Source organism: Pavona decussata, unplaced genomic scaffold, assembly GCF_977016875.1.
Source record: "Pavona decussata unplaced genomic scaffold, jaPavDecu1.1 SCAFFOLD_81, whole genome shotgun sequence".
NCBI classification, from domain to species: Eukaryota; Metazoa; Cnidaria; class Anthozoa; order Scleractinia; family Agariciidae; genus Pavona; species Pavona decussata.
Window position 1 is genome coordinate 644314 of NW_028145499.1, and position 20694 is coordinate 665007.

The 20694-nt window shown below is 38.5% G+C and overlaps 2 protein-coding genes across 4 annotated transcripts in view; both read right to left on the minus strand.

Annotated features, from left to right (window-relative positions):
* LOC146476083 (uncharacterized) overlaps positions 1-16267 on the minus strand; it is a 90832-nt gene extending 74565 nt beyond the window's left edge. For 2 of the 3 annotated variants that reach the window (XM_085115008.1, XM_085115007.1), the window contains exons 1-8: positions 16136-16267; positions 12872-13134; positions 12322-12436; positions 11788-11910; positions 11035-11157; positions 9176-9298; positions 2692-2814; positions 637-759 (exon numbers count right to left, since the gene is read on the minus strand). In XM_085115008.1, the coding sequence (XP_084971134.1) occupies positions 637-759; positions 2692-2814; positions 9176-9298; positions 11035-11157; positions 11788-11910; positions 12322-12436; positions 12872-13134; positions 16136-16208 (1066 nt within the window). In that variant the 5' untranslated portion in view covers positions 16209-16267. The remainder of the gene's footprint in view (positions 1-636; positions 760-2691; positions 2815-9175; positions 9299-11034; positions 11158-11787; positions 11911-12321; positions 12437-12871; positions 13135-16135) is intronic. The other variant, XM_085115009.1, reaches the window with a different exon arrangement.
* The window catches only part of LOC146476088 (ryncolin-1-like), a 71501-nt gene that overhangs the window by 28726 nt on the left and 22081 nt on the right, over positions 1-20694 (minus strand). The window lies entirely within an intron of this gene.

Genomic DNA, 20694 nt, shown 5'->3' on the forward strand with positions numbered 1-20694 from the left:
CGAGACTGGTTCTAGAAGATGGGAAAGGTGTGTTGCAATTAACGATGGGACTCGGAAAAAGGCTTTAACTCCTTAAGTACAAATGTTATGGAACCGACGCTGAGTGAATTCTAACTGAATATTTATACACAAGGTTACAGTGAAGAAGAAAGGCCCTTTGAAATTTGTAATAAAATCTGTTTCTCAATTTTATTATCGTAGCCGGCGGGATTCTATATATCATACATTTGTCCACCGAAAATTTCCTTAAATTATCTCCTCAAAGTGGCAGTTTGGTTTAGTCATTGCAATTAATCAAAGTTTGACCGAAATGTAGAAGAAGATCTTTTTGGAATCAATGATTCTGTGCGAGTAACCAAAAAAATGTTTAATTACACCCTGCTTTTTCATTCATCATTACATTTGTAAGAAAAACGTGAATGAACAATGTTCGTCACCCCCTAACTTTATTAACAGAATAGCGAATAAGTAGCGCATTGAAAGAATATCAAGCTTATGTCTCGTTGCTCACTTTTACATCCGTTAAGATATAATATTAGGTCCTGAGAATTATTACATCACCGAAGTTGAAGTCTCATACAAAGAGCAAAGAGCATAATTCTCAGAGGAATAACAAACAAATCATGGAACCTTAACCTGTACAGTTGTGTCCGTCGCCTATGAATCCAGTTTTGCACGTACAATTGAATCCTCCTTTGGTGTTGTTGCACACGGTATCATTACTGCAGTTGTGTGTTCCTGTCACGCATTCATCTATATCTGAAATGAGGTGAAAAGGATGGCAAAAAAGTATTTAACGGAATACCTCTCGCACCTGTGGGTCCATTCCCAACTACAGCATTTCCAACAACACTAAAGAAACATTACGTGTGATAGCGGTACCCAAAAATTACCTTCAAGGTTGAGAATGTATTAGCTGTAGCACTCCGGCGGACAGTGGGAAGTAATGCCAAGCCCTATCTCAGATTTTCTAAGGGAGATTTTGCAATTCACCTGACATTTTAAGCAGTCGTTTGATTGTCATTTAACACAATTTTCCTGGAAATTACTTGAAAGGTTGCGGAGATGTGTTTTAACAAGTAATATAAGGTAAAGTAATTTTTGGAATCAAGTTGACACTATCATTAACTCGTGCACGTGGAAATGGCGATGGAAGTGGCCATTGATGCCATTGGTTTAAATAAAAGGTGGCTTTAATTTATAATAGTTTAGAATGGTATTTGAAATGTAATAGTGACGGTGATGTACTTGCGGAGACGCTCTTAGGGCTCTTCACGCGTTTGTCCCCCAGGGGGGGAAGGAATGCATTATGAGCGCAAGGAGGGTGTTCACTATTACATTACCGCGGGAACGCTTGTCGGAAAGTTTGAATGAAACGCTTAAACCAGCTGTGAGTGGATTGAGTTTTGATACTATTTCTTAACCTTTCAAAAATATATTTTAGATTTGATCCCGGGCAATCCTAAACGAAATCTTTACGAGCAAAAATACTGGCTTTTTAGCCTGGAAGACCGTAAGCGATACCCAAATCTGGAATTTATACCCTAAGCGAGACCAGCACCCCACCTCCCACGTGCATTTTATATGGGGGTATGTGAACTTTCATGTATTGTTAAATTACCCGGAAATTTTCTTTTACTACAGGCGCATGCAAAAGATGTTTACGAAAAATTCCGCTACGCTGAAGACGAAATACTTGGAAAATTTCCTTGCCGCTCGCGGGACGAAACATAATTGTTGGCCATTGTTATCAGCGATGTAATTATCACTTTCTGCTTCATTTGCCCATAAAAGAAAAGAAAAGCCACACTTAAAGAAATAACAAAGAGATTTGAGGAACACAGTTGCCTTTCAACACCGTACTTGCGCCTGTACCGAATTAATATTAATATCGGTGGAACAAATTTGCACCGTGGTTACGGTAAAATTGCGCGTCTCCAATTTCATTTCGTTTGGCAGATTTTCATTTAAATCAGGGAATCTAAACCTTCTTTGGATTTCAGTGAAATAGCCCTTTTCCAGAGCCGTTAGCTATCCGTTCGGTATCTGTCCGTTAATTGATGGATTACTTTTATCTTACGCAGCGAAATCATTTATTGCATCGAAATCACTTTCGGTAAGCTATGCGAACTACGACTGAGGGACACGAGCATGTCCTCTGGTGAAGACACAATAATTTTTTTTAATACTTGAGTCTTTACAGGTCATGAATTTATTTATTTTTGTGTTTTACCAAAACGGAGCAAGCTTTTAATAAGCTGATATCATTTTCTGTTGCTGCTTTAAAATGACCAAGATATAGAAAATAAATGCTATAGCTGTCGGAAAGCTTAACCTCCTCGCTCATCCAAAACGATACAGGTGCACGCCTTGAATAGGAAAAAATAGACCGGTTTTGATGGCAAAAACCTCACTTTTTCTCTAGGGAAATGTTTGAAGAAAAAGCTTTCTTAGTGTGTCTTGGTTGGGCGCAACTCTTTCCCGATAAGTATGTGAGATAAGTTTGAACACAGAATTATTAATAGCTCAGCAACTATCATATTGTTATTAAAAAGTGAAAACGACCTGAACAATAGCATTGATACAACTATGTTCACCTCCTGAAAATCATAGCAAGAGCTAAGGAGTTAAACCTTTAAATAATTAACGTACCTCTCAAAGGAAATAAACGAAAAATGCCGGAATCTTCACCTGTACAGTTTTGTCCTTCTCCGGTGAATCCAGGTCTGCACGTGCAATAGAATGCCCCCTTGGTGTTATTACACGCAGCATCGCTACTGCAGTTGTGTGCTCCTGTTAGACACTCGTTTATATCTGCAATAAGTTGAAAAGCTTACAATTAAGAAAGAGCAAATAAAATATGTTCAGCACAACGAATTCCAACTCTAACGATACAAAAGACAAATAGTACATTACCGTATGTAATAAATTGCAACCGATTGGATGATACCTACGTATGTACGTATCTAATCTGTTTTCAGGAGCCACTCTTTAATCCCTTTCATGCAATTTCTATTAACGTCCTTCTTAAGTAGGTTGGAAGATACTTGAGATGAGTTTTAATGCAAAGGGTGAGATGAAGCGACTTTTGAAAAATTAAGATGAGTTTAAACCCATGTAAATGTAATTGAAAATGTGCCTGAGAAGTACCAAAGTGATACATTGTGTGACTTTGGGTAATTTGTTTTTCAAAAAGGCGTGTTCTAAACTTTCAAAGCCTTTTATATTGGTTCAAAAAGTCATGCAGTGTTGCTAATGAAATCTTAATTTGGGATAACCTTTCTTTAGTCAGAAACGGTGTTCCAATAACACCCAGGATGGATTGTTTGTTTTCTTTGAAGCTTTTCTAATTAAAAAATTGTCAAACTAGGGCCGACTTCTTAAAATATTATCATGTCATAACGGTTGTACTTGCACAAATGCTAGATTATTGGTAACTGACACATCCCGAGATAAAGCAGTTGGAGGATAAAACTAACCAATGTAATGGCTGAAGAATTCTGTTTTCTAATAGTTAATAAAACTCACGTAGAAAGCCAGACTGGTTCTAGAAGACGGGATAAGTGTGTTGCAATTAACGATGGCACTCGGAAAAAGGTTTTAACTCTGTAACGGCCTCTCAACCGTTTAGGCAATGCGTTACGCAACTAGACACATCACGTGTTATGACGTCTTTTCATACGGGACTGTTAAAGCTCCACGTGGAGCTGAGACGTCGCTGAACGTCTTGACTTGGTTTGAGCTTCGCTCGAAGTGACAGTAATTTCTCACGCAACCCGTGCAGATTAGTAGCCTTACAGTCTTTGACGGTCTTGTATGCGGTTCAACAGTAGGACTACCTCAAGCTGTACGTATGTTTGTTGATTTTCTGCCTTTCGGTGGTCGCCTGATCTCAGTTAGTGACTTAAAATAAACAGAGCCGATACGGATTATGTTAGACTTTTGGCCTTTGTAATCGTCGTTTCTGCGCGCCCTTCTTCGAAAGAAAAGCGGTCGCCACAAAATCCTTAAGGACAAATGTTATGGAACGCCCAGTGAATTCCAACTGAAAATTTAGACACAAGGTTATAGTGAAGAAGAAAGGCCTTTTGAAATTTGGAATAAAATCTGTTTCTCAATTTTTTTATCGTAGCAAGCGGGATTCTATAAATCATACATTTGTCCACTGAAAATTTACTTTAAATTATCTCCGCAAAATGGCAGTTTGGTTTAGTCATTACAATTAATCAAAGTTCTACCGAAATGTAGAAGAAGATCTTTTTGGAATCAATGATTCTGTGCGAGTAACCAAAAAAATGTTTAATTACACCCTGCTTTTTCTTTCATCATTACATTTGTAAGAAAAACGTGAATGAACAATGTTCGTCACCCCCTAACTTTATTAACAGAATAGCGAATAAGTAGCGCATTGAAAGAATATCAAGCTTATGTCTCGTTGCTCACTTTTACATCCGTTAAGATATAATATTAGGTCCTAAGAATTATTACATCACCGAAGTTGAAGTCTCATAAAAAGAGCATAATTCTCAGAAGAATAACAAACAGATCATGGAACCTTAACCTGTACAGTTGTGTCCTTCTCCTTTGAATCCAGCTTTGCATGTGCAATTGAATCCTCCTTTGGTTTTATTACACACGGTATCATTACTACAGTTGTGTGTTCCTGTCACGCATTCATCTATATCTGAAATGAGGTGAAAAGGACGACAAAAAAGTATTTAACGAAATACCTCTCGCACCTGTGGGTTCATTTCCAACTATAGCATCTCCAACAACACTAAAGAAACATTACGTGTGATAGCGGTACCCAAAAATTACCTTCAAGGTTGAGAATGTATTAGCTGTAGCACTCCGGCGGACAGTGGGAAGTAATGCCAAGCCCTATCTCAGATTTTCTAAGGGAGATTTTGCAATTCACCTGACATTTTAAGCAGTCGTTTGACCGTCTTTTTAACACAATTTTCCTGGAAATTACTTGAAAGGTTGCGGAGATGTGTTTTAACAAGTAATATAAGGTAAAGTAATTTTTGGAATCAAAGTGACACTTTCGTTGGATATGGCGATGGAAGTGGCCGTTGATGCCATGGGTTTAACTAAAAGGTGGCTTTACTTTATAATAGTTTGGAATGGTCTTTGAAATGTAATAATGACGGTGATGTACTTGCGGAGACGCTCTTAGGGTTGTTCACGCGTTTTTCCCCCACGGGGGTTTGGGGGGGAAGGGGGGAAGGAATGCGTTATGAGCGCAAGGAGGATCTTTACCATTACATTACCGCGGGAACGCTTGTCGGAAATTTTGAATGAAACGCCTAAACCAGCTGTGAGTGGCTTGAGTTTTGATTTTTTGATATTTTTTCTGGTTGGCCACACAAAATACTCTCGTTTAACAGCATGGGTTGATCGGTTGTGTCACTGTTTGTCACATCACTAATGTTGTTCAAGTTCGATTGAATTGACTTTCGTGACACATAGCTTGCTAGACTTCGTAATAAATCGGTGAGCGGAAGGCGGTGCACAATCGGTCATAATTGTATCAATGTGCATTTGTTGAGAATCGTTTGCTTCATTTTCGAAGAACACCATTTTGTCATTTCTTCAGACATTTGCTTCTAATGATGGAGAATGCAGCGAGAATGCGTTCAAAGCACTAAAAACAGCCATGCAATGGCGACTCACAGAAACCAGGTCGGTGTGTCACAACTTTCTCAGCCGTGTAGTGTTGTCATTCGCTCGGAATACTTTCCGTCTGGTGATTGGCTTATAGATCTAGCTTCTGTATACTAGCGAGTGACGTACTTTCAGCTATTATTCCACTTCCGGTTACACCGGAGTGAGTGATTCATTTGCATACGGAACGCAACTATCACTCGTGGATCCTAAAGCATATCCACGAGTATAAAGGCGTTTAAGAGCCTAAGTCAAACCTTTTAAAATGAGCAATTTAAAACGTACCGAGTCCAATCATATTTGAGGTTTCTCAGTGTACAATTTCCTTGGTCTCTAGCCATGGCCATCGTGAAAAATTAAAAAAAAACTATTTGACATGAAATATTAGAAGCCAACAAATCGCGCTACATAGAAAACGTTATTGGTCTAGAGCAGGACCATCTTTAATACTCAGTCATAATATTAACCTTACGCTGTATAGGAAATAACAGGATATCTAATACCTGTAAAGGATTAAAATATCTAAGACAACAAACAACCGAGTAGTGCTGTCCAGTAAGCCGCATTGTCCAACGAGTAAGCCGAGGGTATACCTTTGCAAAAGGCCCGCAGGTTAAGAGGCCAAAGGCCCGAGACTTAACCTGTGCAGTTTTTGTCTCCAGTGTATGCTAGCCTGCATGTGCAATTGCACGATCTGTTGGTGTTGTTAAAAACAGCATTTACACTGCAGTTGTGTTTTCTTTCTTCACACAATTTTAAATGTTAGATAAATCTCTGCGCATTTAAACTGAATATAAAAAGCATGAATTGAACAGCCTCCAAGCTCATCCAAACGATACAGGTGCACGCCTTGAAGAGAAAAAAATAGACCGGTTTTGATGGCAAAAACCTCACTCTTTGTCTAGGGAAACGTTTTGAGAAAAATGTCTCTCTGTGTCTCTTTGTTGGGCGCAACTGTTTCCCGATAAATATGTGAGATAAGTTTTAAAAACTGATTTATAACGAGGTGGTGACATAATAAATATAAAAATGTTACATTGGTTGAAAGGTATTAAAAAGATCTTACTTTTCCAACGTTTCGGCTACTTGCATAAGCCTTCTTCAGGGGTAATAAAATACAAGGGAAGTGACAAGTTATTAAGATCGCGTAGTTGCTAGTAAAAACGGAATATATTACAGAGTTAGTTTTTTTCCAATAAAGTCAAGGCCCTGTAATCTTGGGGCAGGTACATGCCGTCATTGCGATTGAGTGGACTTTTGCACGTGTTGATTTCCCATGCTTCCAAAAGGCGTCGGGTTCGCTAACTTGAGCTGACACGTAGTATTGTAGACGATTCCCACGAGATAGTATGACCAGATTGTAAACAATGTTCGGCGAGTGCAGATTTCTTGGGATGTTTTTGTTCGACGGCTTTCTGGTGTTGTCTGAGTCGAGTATTAAATCTCCGTTCGGTCTTCCCGATGTAGAGTTTGTCGCAAACTTTGCACGGAATAGAATAAATTACGCCGCGCGCCTGATCTTTTGGAACGGGGTCTTTAGGCTTGGAAAATAGGTTACCAATGGTCTGGTGTGGTTTTAAAGCGACTTTGATATTATAATTGTTCAAAATCCGCTTGATCAGTTCCGTTGTTCCCTGAACGTAGGGCAAGACACACAAACTCTTTTCGTCTTCCGGCTCGGCTCCTACAGACTGCTGAGGTGACCGTTTAGGTTGGCTCGAATTGATTATAAACCGTCTTGGGTAGCCATTCGCCAACAGCGCGAGAGTAACTTGTTTTAACTCTTTAGCTCGATAGTCACTGGTGGTCGGAATATTATTAGCGCGGTTGGTCAACGACTTCACAACAGCTTTCTCCAACTTATATGCTATCAAAGCACTTGGCCCAGACCCTGAAACCTCTCGTTGGCAACACAGATTTCACGGTTAAGAAGATCTTGGATTTTTGCAATCACATTAAATACATCAAGCTAGAAAAAAGACGACGAACTTGTTTCTTTTGATGTCGTTTCTCTTTTTACCTTAATTCCGGTGGAACTTGCCATTCAAATTGCTACCGATGTGCCTTCCAAAGAAGACACTTTGCAAGATAGAACTGCTATCCCGGTTAAGGACATTGTTGATCTTATATATTTTTGCTTGTCAACGAAAAACTTCAAGTACAGCAATATCCACTACCAACAGATCTTTGGTATTGCTATGGGCTCTCCTGTGTCAGCCGTTATGGCCAACCTGGTCGTGGAAAATCTGGAACAACGAGCTTTGTCCACCTCTCTCGTTCAGCCTCGGTTTTGGAAACGATATGTCCATGACGTGGGTGCCGTGGTTAAGTCTGACCTTGTACAAACCCTGAAAGATCACCTGAACAACATTGAACCATCAATCCAATTCACCGTCGAAAGAGAAACAAACCAAGAAATAGCCTTTCTCGACGTGTCTGTTTGTGGACAAGATAACGGTCAACTTTCAAATAAGGTCTATCGCCAGTCCACCCACACGGAAAGATATCTCGCGTTTGAGTCACATCACCCAATCGCACACAAAAAGGCTGTTGTGAAGTCGTTGACCAACCGCGCTAATAATATTCCGACCACCAGTGACTATCGAGCGGAAGACGAAAAGAGTTTGTGTGTCTTGCCCTACGTTCAGGGAACAACGGAACTGATCAAGCGGATTTTGAACAATTATAATATCAAAGTCGCTTTAAAACCACACCAGACCATTGGTAACCTATTTTCCAAGCCTAAAGACCCCGTTCCAAAAGATCAGGCGCGCGGCGTAATTTATTCTATTCCGTGCAAAGTTTGCGACAAACTCTACATCGGGGAGACCAAACGGAAATTTAATACTCCACTCAAAGAACACCAAACAGCGGTCGAACAAAAACATCCCAAGAAATCTGCACTCGCCAAACATTGTTTACAATCTGGTCACACTATCTCGTGGGAATCGTCTAAAATACTACGTGCCAGCTCAAGTTGGCGAACCCAACACCTTTTGGAAGCATGGGAAATCAACACGTGCAAAAGTCCACTCAATCGCGATGACGGAATGTACCTGCCCCAAGATTACAGGGCCTTGACTTTATTGGACAAAAACTAACTCTCTAATATATTCCGTTTTTACTAGCAACAATGCGATCTTAAATAAACTTGTCAATTTGCTTGTATTTTATTACCCCTGAAGAAGGCTTATGCAAGTCACTTCGCTTGCATTTTATTACCCCTCAAGAAGGCTTATGCAAGTAGCCGAAACGTTGGGACATTAAGATCTTTTTAATACCTTTCAACCAGTGTAACATTTTTGTATTTATTATGTGAGACAAGGTTGAACACAGAAGTATCAATAACCCCGCAACTATTATATTGTCAATAAAAAGTGAAAACGACCTGAACAATAGCATTGATGTAACTATGTTCACCTCCTGAAAGTCATGGCAAGAGCTAAGGAGTTAAACCTTATTAACGTGGCTCTTAAAGGAAATAAACGAGAAATGCCGGAATCTTCACCTGTACAGTTTTGTCCGTCCCCGGTGAATCCAGGTCTGCACGTGCAATAGAATTCCCCCTTGGTGTTATTACAAGCAGTATCGCTACTGCAGTTGTGTGCTCCTGTTAGACACTCGTTTATATCTGCAATAAGTTGAAAAGATTACAATTAAGAAAGAACAAATAAAATATGTTCAGCACAACGAATTCTATCTCTAACGATACAAAAGATAAATAGTACATTACCGTATGCAATAAATTGCAACCGATTGGATGATACATACGTATGTACGTATGTAATCTGCTTTCAGGAGCCACTCCTCAATCCCTTTGATGCAATTTAATTCTATTAACGTCCCTCTTTAGTAGTTTGAAAAATGAAGGTGAGTTTAAACCCATGTAAATGCAATTGAAAATGTGCCTGAGGAAGTGCAAAAATGATATATTGTGGCGTTGAGTAATTTGTTTTTCAAAAAGGCGTGTTCTAAACTTTCAAAGCCTTTAACATTGGTTCAAAAAGTCATGCAGTGTTGCCAATGAAATCTTAATTTAGGATAACCTTTCTTTAATCAGGAACGGTGTTCCTATAACACCCAGGATGGATTGTTTGTTTTCTTTGAAGCTTTTCTAATTAAAAAATTGTCAAACTAGGGCCGACTTCTTAAAATATTATCATGTCATAACGGCTGTACTTGCGCAAATACTAACCAAGGCTAGATTATTGGTAACTGACACATCCCGAGATAAAGCAGTTGGAGGATAAAACTAACCAATGTAAGGACTGAACAATTCTGTTTTCTAATAGACTCACGTAGAGAGCCAGACTGGTTCTAGAAGATAGGATAAGTGTTTTGCAATTAACGATGGGACTCGGAAAAAGGTTTTAACTCCTTAAGGACAAATGTTATGGAGCCGACGCTCAGTGAATTCTAACTGAAAATTTATACACAAGGTTACAGTGAAGAAGAAAGGCCCTTTGAAACCTGGAATAAAATCTGTTTCTTAATTCTTTTATCATAGCAAGCGGGATTCTATATATCATACATTTGTCCACTGATGATTTACTTTAAATTATCTGTGCAAAGTGGCAGTTTGGTTTAGTGATTACAATTAATCAAAGTTTGACGAAATATAGAAGAAGATCTTTTTGGAATCAATGATTCTGTGCGAGTAACCAAAAAATGTTCAATTACACCATGCTTTTTCTTTCAACATTGGAATTATTCTGGACGAACTACTTTAAGCGCTTAATAAAGGAATGCCCGAGAATCAACACACGGGGGTGGAGTTGGACATATCCCAACTATTGCCTGAAAAAACCTGCGCAGCTGAGGTCAAACGGTCCAAAAGAACCAAAAGTAGAAAAGAAAAACGAAGCAAAAGAAAAACGTTTAACTTGCCTGAAAAAATAATTCTTCTACAGTACCGGAAATCTGCGTTCGGATGTTAACACGATGGGAATGAAGGCGAGAAGGACCACGAGATAAATTGATCTTGCCTATAACCTCGGTGTTATTAGATCTGACCTCATTTCATTGGCTTAAGTTCTATGATTGACAACGCTCCTTGTCCCATGCAACGGCACACCTAAATACTTAACTATGACGGGCCTCGAGATAAAATCACATGATGCTTATGTCATAATGTTGGCCTTTGTAAGAAAAAAGTGAATGAATAATGTTCGTCACCCCCTGACTTTACTTACAGAATAGTGAATAAGTAGCGCATTGAAAGAATATCAAGCTTATGTCTCGTTGCTCACTTTTACATCCGTTAAGATACAATATTAAGTCCTGAGAATTATTACATTACCGAAGTTGAAGTCTCCTACAAAGAGCATAATTCTCAGAGGAATAACAAACAAATCATGGAACCTTAACCTGTACAGTTGTGTCCGTCTCCTGTGAATCCAGCTTTGCACGTGCAATTGAACCCTCCTTTGGTGTTGTTGCATACGGTATCATTACTGCAGTTGTGTGTTCCTGTAACGCATTCATCTATATCTGAAACGAGGTTAAATGGATGACGTTTGCTCGCAGATACTCAAAAAGTGTACTGTCTTGCAGATCATCGAATATAGCTGTCAAAATGGATAATGCTCGCCCGGCTGCAGCAGAGAATCAGGTCTATTAACTGGGCAAGTGGGCAAGTCAAAATATTACCAGTAATCCCCAGGCCCAGGTTGTTTAAACAGCGGATGCGTCTATCAACAAAAACAACAGCAAACTTTATCCAGTGGATAAATCACTATCCAGTGAATAAAGTGTACTCCAACTATAGGAACCTATCCGCTGGATCAAGTTTTTTGCTTTTTGAGCAACTAGCAATTATTCTAATTCAGTGTACTAAAAAATGTAAGATAAATTTGATGTTGGCTTTAATTATTCACAAAGTGTAAAAATATTGTAATTATGCTGCAGAAGTGCCTTTTTGTAACATTATGCTCGTTTTCTCCAATAAAGCTGATGCGATGCTGTCTAATTTGTGACTTATGTAAAATGAAACAAACAAGCAACCAAACCAACAGCAACAACAACAAACTTTGCTACATTTGCCCGTTACGGAGTGGACACTGGTTTTGACTTTTAATCCTTAACGTAACAAAAAGAGAAAGAAAGTCCTGCCATTTTTACCTGAACAGTTGTATCCGTCGCCAGTGTACCCTTGCCTGCACGTGCAATTGAATGATCCTTGGGTGTTGTTACATACGGCAAAGTGGCTACAATTGTGTGTTCCCGATGCGCATTCGTTAACATCTGCAAAAATAAAGGGAAACACAGTCGAAGATAGATGAAAACCCAGGGAAAAGAAACCTAGTAGACCATCAGTGTCCGTTCGGGAAATGAAGTAAATTAAATCTTTTTTTTTTCAATTGCTGTACTAAATTGCTTTTTGTTAAGATTTATGAGTGGTTGGTCTTAGTTAATTAGTTAACGTATTTGTAGCAAACTTTTAAAGTTATAGAAGCAAAAAGACTGTCAATTTTGAAATTTGCCCGACGGAATTTGTTTGCGACCTTAGCGTGTTAGTTTGATTCACGTCACAAAAGCAATGATATTTTACTTCCATGCATGGCAAAGTATCCAATATTTGCTACTATTTCTACAAAGAACATGTTAGATTTCCAGAAGAAAACTACTAGATGATTGAGAAAATTCCCCCCTTACCCTGTTTGCAGTGTGCAGACATAAATCCAGGCGGACACAAACACCGATATCCTTTTTCTGTGAACCCAGATTGGCAGGTACCACCGTTATCGCAATGGGCCCTATCACAAGCACTCTAAAAAATGATAAAAATAAAGTATGAATTGGAATTTTAACAGAGATGAACCATACTCGTTGCTCGATAAAAAATTGTAATAAGCAAATATTTAGGAGGAGCACTCTTAAGAATAAAAATACTTTAAAGTTAGTATTCGCTTACAACAAAATTTCCAAGGCGAAAAAGAAGAAAAGGGACAATATAACGGAACCGGTTATAACAAGTTTGTTCGAAGAGGACCCACCTTGTCAGCCGGATAAAGGAGTTATCGAGGACACCACCTATCTCATGAACATTGCCTATAAAATTTTATTGAGTTGATACATAAATATTCAGCTAGTGGGTCCTGTTCGGGTATAGTAGTTTTGACCACTTCCCTAAGACAAAGTACGAAAACCTGGAAAGAAATAAGGGAAAAAATAAAGATGAAGAAGAAGAAGAAGAAGAACTTACGTCTGCCCCACGGTATAAGAAGCCCTCTGTGTCTACAAACTCGTCATCATGTCCTCGATGAGTGGCGTTATTCAAGTCACATCTGTACGTTCCCTTGGCACTTACTGTATAGTTTAAATTAATACTGACGCAGTTGGGTTCGTGGAAACAACGCAGTCCACAAGCATCCATGTCTCGGACTTTGACAGTGGTTATGTTGTGATTCACCAGGCTCTTGTTAGCAAAGAAGAAAGAAGGAGGGAAGGCCAGTTCACGACACTCATCTGAAAGATTCCAATTAAATTAAAACTGATGAGAGAAAAAGTGAAAAGTGAGATTTTTTTTTTTTTTTGGAAGGACCTACATCAAAAAAACGTTTGTCCTCACAGTGGTTGGGCGTTTTCAAAAAGCTTACGTGTTGAAATACTTGCCTAGTCAAACCAAACGAGACATGGGTTAAAAAACTACAGCTAAAATAGTCAATCGTTGGAATGTCCTGCTTTGTTTGACAGGATTTGTTCACATTTCTCTTAAGGTGTCGGAGTAAAAATACCTTCCTTGCCGGAAATTAGAACAAGATGAAAAACTATCCCAGTTACATATATACATAAAAAAACGAAAACAAACAAAATGCAAAAAAAGGAAACAGAAAATAAAAATGAAAACAAAACGAAAACCAAAAAATTATAAATTCCAATCCCAAATGCTGTATTTCAAATTGATTTACAGCCTTTTAAAAGACAAATTTGTACTAACTAACATCTTCGGGTCTGGTTGGATTCTTTAGCTGAGATGGGTTTTCCTATAATGCTACGCTGCCTTATTTTGCATTTTAAAACGACACATGCCTCTGTAAACATGTGTTAACCAAAGGAGAGTAGATCTCCAGTGTAAATTTGGGATGGCATTTTGGTAAAGGAAATGATGATTTAGTCCCTCCGAAAAGAAAATTCACTGAAACGCCGAACCGTTCTGTGCCCCTGTTGACATGTAAACTAACGTTACTATTTCTGACAAAAATGTCGCAACAGTGCTCGACAATCATATTTGCAGCTTTACTTTAAGCAAAGGTAGCATTGGTAGTTTGGGTTGATAGATAAAATTTTGGCTAGAAAATGCTTCTTTTTTTTTTTCTTGAAATTTGTATCTTTGTGGGTGTACAGTTATCAATAAAATCTGGATAAGTGGAAAATGCAATTCCAGAGTTGACAGGCTTAGCAGTCGTGGGATAACAGGAATTATAATATAACCAAGAAAAAAGCGGTCATTAAATCGCCTTCGTCAACATTTCTTGGCTGCTTTAATATGCACGTAACAATTATTTTATTCGCTCTTGTTGGATATAGAATGATTATAATAATTTCGTCGGGCATTGCGGCGTATTTTGCGGACTAAAATGGAGAATTCAGCGGGCTAAAATATATTTTAGCCCTGTGCCTCTAACTCAATAAGAGAGAAGTAAATAAAGTAGCCAGCCAATCAGAACTGGAAACCATTTAACTGTTTTAAACCTATGCGTCAATAAAAGCTTTGATTTTTACAATAAAATAAACGCCGACGCTACGCCGGCAGCGTTCTAGATGTCGCTTATTGTACTGTCTTTGATTCCTTTCCTGAATCCACTCTCAAATTATTATAGAACTCATTCTAAAATGAGCCTGATTCGGGTCAAAAACATATTTACGCCCGCGAACATCAACTCTATTGTTATATTATATGATTATAAACAACTCGATGATACGTTTAAGGTATGAAAGGGAGATGAACTATCAAATTCAGGAAGTTTGAAGTATTTGAGTCTTTGGCGTGCAAAAAAATAAGAACTTAACAAAAATGTTTTATTTTGTTGAAATCCAGCTGCAAAGTTCTCGGTGCATAATTTAGATTTTTACTGAGCTTGTTTATTAATTGAAGTCTACATCGTGAAGAGACAAGAAATTGCTTCAGTAATTTTAAAGCATGCCAGGTTCGTTTTTACAATAGTGTCAGCTTAGAAATAGGCCTTATCACGGTTTCGACGCCATCTTGAAGAGTAGGCAAACACGTCTTGAAATAAAGGTGTTTGTAAGGAAATCCGATGTCAAATAATTTTCATAAAGCATCGCCTCTGAAAAATTCATGAATTGGAAACTTTTGGCACAAGGAAAAGGATTTTAAGAAATATAATTGGAGGGATGTAGCTGTGTCAGAAAGCGTCCAGTCGTGTTTTGAACTATCCACACCTTTTCCTGTATTTTTTCCCGCGAACTACTTTTGGTAGCAGTTCACGGCTGGTTTGCTATACAGACGAATGTATGGAAATGTCAAAACGGAAGTAGATGCTTTCTAGCACGGCTTTATTCCTCAGTTATTTTCTGTAACATCCTTTGCATAGCTATAGTGCCTACAGTTTCCAATTGATGAATTTTTCAGAATCTGAAAATTATGAAACTTATTTTACATCGGATTTCCATACAAACACTGTTATTTCAAGACGATACATGATAAGGCCTATTAGGTTTTGGGGGTGAAAAGGAGCAACGAAACATAATATTGGTAATATTGGTGAAATGTGGTGACGGAAAGTTAATTGTCGAGAAGACGACCAAATAAGCAATTAACTGTCGTAGAGTTTTTTCCACCTGCCAACAGAACTCCTGTAAATTTTAGAAAATATTTTTAACCTGTTCGTTTTGAACGAAAACTAAAAATCACAATAAAAGTATTTCAAGATAGGATGCACTATCGTCGATACTTGCGTACCTTTAATTCAGTAGCTGCTTCTTTCTTAATATAAAACTGAAATACGTCTAGATCATGCATACGTGATGAAAAAACATATCCAACGGGTAGCTATAATATTGCTTGAGTTTTATAACAGCTAATAATCTCAACAACCATTCTGGTAAAAGGTGAAGATGAAATAAATAACAAACCTTTGCTGCAACTCATGTTTGAAATTATGAGATAAAAACTTGCTATATACGGTCTGGATAATTACGAACTCCGTTTTTGAACCATATCAATTTGAGCAGAATTTTGGGTTAAAGTCGAGTATATTATGGGACCTGTTAAACTGAAATATTTCGCGACTCATTACTTTCCAAAGGAAAAAGAAGGAATGAATTTTGAATTTTGAAACGTGATCTCTATTTCACCATGAAGGCTCTGATATATCACAGCTTTCTTCTCTCAAATACGCAATTGGTGCGAATTTTATCACTGCGTAAAATTTTTGAGCAAGAGGCAGAAGCTGAAACAAAAACAAGACACAACTGCCAAAGGATTTGAGGAAACGAAACTTACCATCCAAGCAGGCGGAAACAACTCTCAAAGATAAGATCGTTAGAAAAACGTAAAGCTGGAGCTTGTAATCCATGATTTTCTTTTGTTTTTATCGTAGTTGCAGCGACAACTCGTCGGCTACAAATGTTGCTTTTTAAAAGGAGAATGCAAACGGATAGCTTGTCGATAGCAACTTATTGTTCTCAGCACCAGTAGAGTTTAAGCGTAGGTTAACTTGACATCGTACCTGTCATTTTAAGCCAATGGAAATGCGATCAGTTCGCATCCAGACAGTTCCCCCGTCAGTTACAAACAGGAACTTGTCATTAGCTTACTTAACGAAGCTATTTAAAGATGTTTGTTTGGATGCTAGAAGGAAGACAGCTGTGTCTGTTTTGGAATTTGTTTTGCAAAAAAAAAAGTACGAGAAAAATAATAAATATTAGAAAGGAAGAGAAAAGCGAAAAACACTCTTCTTCATCACAATTTGAAACACTGTATTCAAGTCATCATTTTATGGTTATCATTGTAACTAAGGTTGTTGATTAATTGAAGGCTGCACTTTGAAAACAAGCATGGTGAATGTTGTAATTTTAAAGCATGCTAGTTCGTCTATTCAATACAGCCTCGAAATTGGTCTAATTAAAACGACAAAACAAACGTGTACTTGACGTGAAAGTTTTTTCACCTGTTAAAGGACTCCTCAGTTTTTTGGTAGATACATTTATGTAACCGTTAATGAACACAGCTTTTCTCTTTTTTCATTAGAATGAAATGTACGTTTACCGCATGAAAACTGACATTTCTTATTAACACAGTAAAGGTATCTACAGAACACATCATGCAGCGTCTTAGATTTTTGTGCTACATTAATTAGCTGTTTGTGAGTTTTAATTTAAGGCTGATATTTGTCTTGATATCTGCTTACGTAACGATAATAAATCCACTAAGGGATGAATATGGCTTGAGTTCACGAACAGTTATTGTCAACCCCCTTGCACACTTGAGTGGAATTTTTCTAAGCCTCTCACGAATAGAAAATATACTTTTCCAGAGGAATCTATTCCTGTCCAAACGATTCAATAAACTCCATCGAAACGACTTTCAGCGCCCCTCGTACAACATGAGTGGAAATTTTTTCTAAGTCTCTCACGAATAGAAAATATACTTTTCCAGAGGAATCTATTCGTGTCCAATGGATCACCTACTCTTAATAGGACCTTTTACCACTAGACTTCCGGTTTTCCAATTGATAGCATGGGGATACGACTGGAGTCTAGTTGACAGTATTCGACAACCCTCAGATATCTTTCCCTTTTTTATACAAATGACAAAGTACGTTATTGCTGACATAAAAATCATTAGTTATTCTCGCTTTATTTTACTTGAGAATTATTGCAGCCCCCAAAAACCCCGTTTTCTTTTACGCTTGCCGTCTCAGTAAACAACAAGATCAAAACACTGCTTGATGGAGTAATGAATGAACTGCGGGAGATGAGGAACGAAAAAATTGGACAAGGTAGGTGAAGATGTTTTGCGCTGTAAAATCCCACCGAGGCGCTGGGTTGACGGTTGTCCAATACTACCCGAGTTCTAAGAATATAACAAGGTAGCGGCGAAAAAGGGAGCTATTAGTAGAAGGAAAATAATCGACAGCGATTCTGATTAAACGCCGCTACAACAGGTTGTTTTGTGCACCTTTGCAAAGTTTTTTTGTTTCCATTCATTTCCTTTAGCTCCTGTTTTACTTCACGAAGAAGGTTTTCGACCTTCTTGTTGAGGCCTGCGTAAAAGTTACTGTTGTAAGTGTAGGTGCTATGAAATTTGGACACCGTCGGACGGCCTACACCAGAGTTGTTAGAGTTGGCAGCACGCACAACTATCACAAGAAACACGAACATCAGAGTCAAGAGAGAACGTGGGATCGCCATGATTATCTTCAGACTAAATATCCCAAACAATATAGCAGGTCACTAACTGAATAGTCTCATTGTAATTACGATGATAAAACTAATTTGTTTCTTTTAACATTTTTGTCGGCTTCAGGCAAGAGTTTTCACGTTTTCGAAATGAGTATTTTCAGAATGTGTTTTGCATAACATAGTGCAGGAGAAATCACACATCTAATCTGAAACAAAAGATACTTTCAATTTCTTTTTCCTCAGCTCCTTTCCTATCTATCTCCTATCGAAACATTGTTTCTCTTTGTTGAAGTTTTCAGCCTCGTGGAGGCTCTAACTTGGAACCGTAAAGTTTGAGAAAGAACTGGAGTGGTTTTGGTTTAAATGGTGAAGTTTTCAATTTCTAAGACTGATCTAGGTTTCAATTCTCGATATAGCTATCATTGCAAAGTCGGACGGTAGTCAGTAGTGAGGGGGGGACCAGTTAGGCCGGATTTTCGCGGGGGAATCTCATTAATACGCGGGGGCATAAATTAACGACGATGACGTCACCGCCCATTGTCTTGATCACTCATTATAGGATGACGTCATATTTAAGTTTAGTCTTACCAACAGGTTATGAACTGGTTTGACAGGTTGATCAATGATGTCATGCTCTATTTTTAACTTATGGCAGTCATGGTCGGTATTACCGGTTTGACAGGTTTTTGAAGTTATTTTTGGATACATGACATCATACAGTATATTACATACATACTTTATTGTATAGCTCCCCTTGGGGGGGTTTTTCTGTCATACATGAAAATAAAAATAATAATAATGAAAACTATTTACATTTGGATGATAATATAGAGAGAAAGAAAAAAATACGATAATAAAAAAAACGATGAATTAAAAAATTCTTAAAAAGTCTTTTTTAAAAAAAAACGCTACGTTTTCCCGTGTTTCTGATATGCTTCAATAAATGATTGTAGATTTTTTTGCTCCACGGAAGATGAAAGCCCTTTGGCCTTTTGCAAGCCTACACTTGGGTAGTGTGAGGTCATTATTTTGCCTGGCGTTCCTTTGGTGAATTTTTGAACGGTGTTGAAGTCATTCTCAAAGATAACCGGGAGTTAGGTTGTTCATTCATTTGTATGCAGTAGTCTATTTTCATTGTCCGTAAGCGTATGAAAAAGCGATTACTGCCAAGCACATTATTCACGAATTGTGCCGACACTGCAACAGTTCACATGGATATGATACCGTAGTAATGAAATGTCCTAAGTGCTTTTGGGAAGATAACTGTAAAGTTTGCCCTATATGTGATCACAAGATTCCTCTTGAACGAAAGCACGCGAAGGAATCTCTCCGTCGATGTTATGATTGTGGAGCGTTCACACACAATGATGAAAGGACATCAAAAATGACATTCTATCCCCCTAGCGATGACGAGGATAAAGATGATTAACGCTGTCATAAGAACTTTGCTTTGTACTTGAATTGTTGAACGATTTAAATAAAGAATTTTCAGTAAATTCTGAGCGTGTTTACTTTTTTCAGTACGCGCCAAACATAACATGCAAATTAATTTAAGCAGTCAGGAATCGATCAACCGTAATATTCTTATTCATAAACAAAGACAACAAAAGACTGTTTTTACTATTCACACTGCATACATTAAAGTGACGCATATAAGATCAACACGTGTGAATAAATTATCACTTTGGCTCAACTGCAGCGCGGTTCGGTTGTGCTCCAGTTCGTGTCGCTCGAATCGTTGGAATCTCCTTGCCTCGTGTTATTGCTTTACTTGGATGGCGAATGTACAATACCCCGGCCCGGTTCGTGGTCGTCTGAGACCTATACAAGTGGATGAATTGCAAGCGGGCGCGGAACAAGCGGCCCAAGATGGTCAAGTGCCTCGTGGAGACGTAGAAGTTTTGCCGGCGCCAGTTCAACCTCCTCAACCGGCTGAAAACCAGGGCGCTCAACTTGTTGTGGGCCAGGCTATCTTACCTGCTCAAGCCCAACAGTTTCCACCGGCGCAAGTTCCAGCCCAACAGATTCCGCCGGCGCAAGTTCCAGCCCAACAAATTCCGCCGGCGCAAGTTCCAGTGGCTCCACAAGAAGCTATGCACGTGGAACCAACTCAAGGAGAGCTTGAGGTAAATGCGTTTCGTTTACATGTATTTAGTTTCGTATTGTATGGGGTTTTTTCATTATTTTTCGGGGTTTTTTCCCCGCTCAGTTTGTCCGCGTTTGCCGGTTAGTTGGTTGTGAACAGCTCTAGTGTATTAAATTTGGACCTTGGCGGGTTTCTTCTCTTAGTATTGTATTCAACACACCGGGATATTGGAGTTATTTGTAATGGAGTGAATGCTTCATTAGCGGCTTTCGCGGATTGTGTTTTTCTCTCAATTGTTGTCGAGAATTTATATGCAACACTCAGATGGGGCGGGAACTTACCGTTCACTTATGTGCGTGTCTTTACTGTATAGAGGTGAAATGTTGTAACTCAGGATAACGCGAATGAGCTATGGGGTGAGAGTTCACCAAAAAAAAAAAAAAAGAAAGAGCAATGGGGCGAGAGTTCGCCATGAGAAATAGAAAGTGATGGGGCGTGAGTTCGCCATGAAAATAGAAAAGAGAAGTGATGGGGCGAGAGTTCGCCATGAGAAATAGGGAAAGTGATGGGGC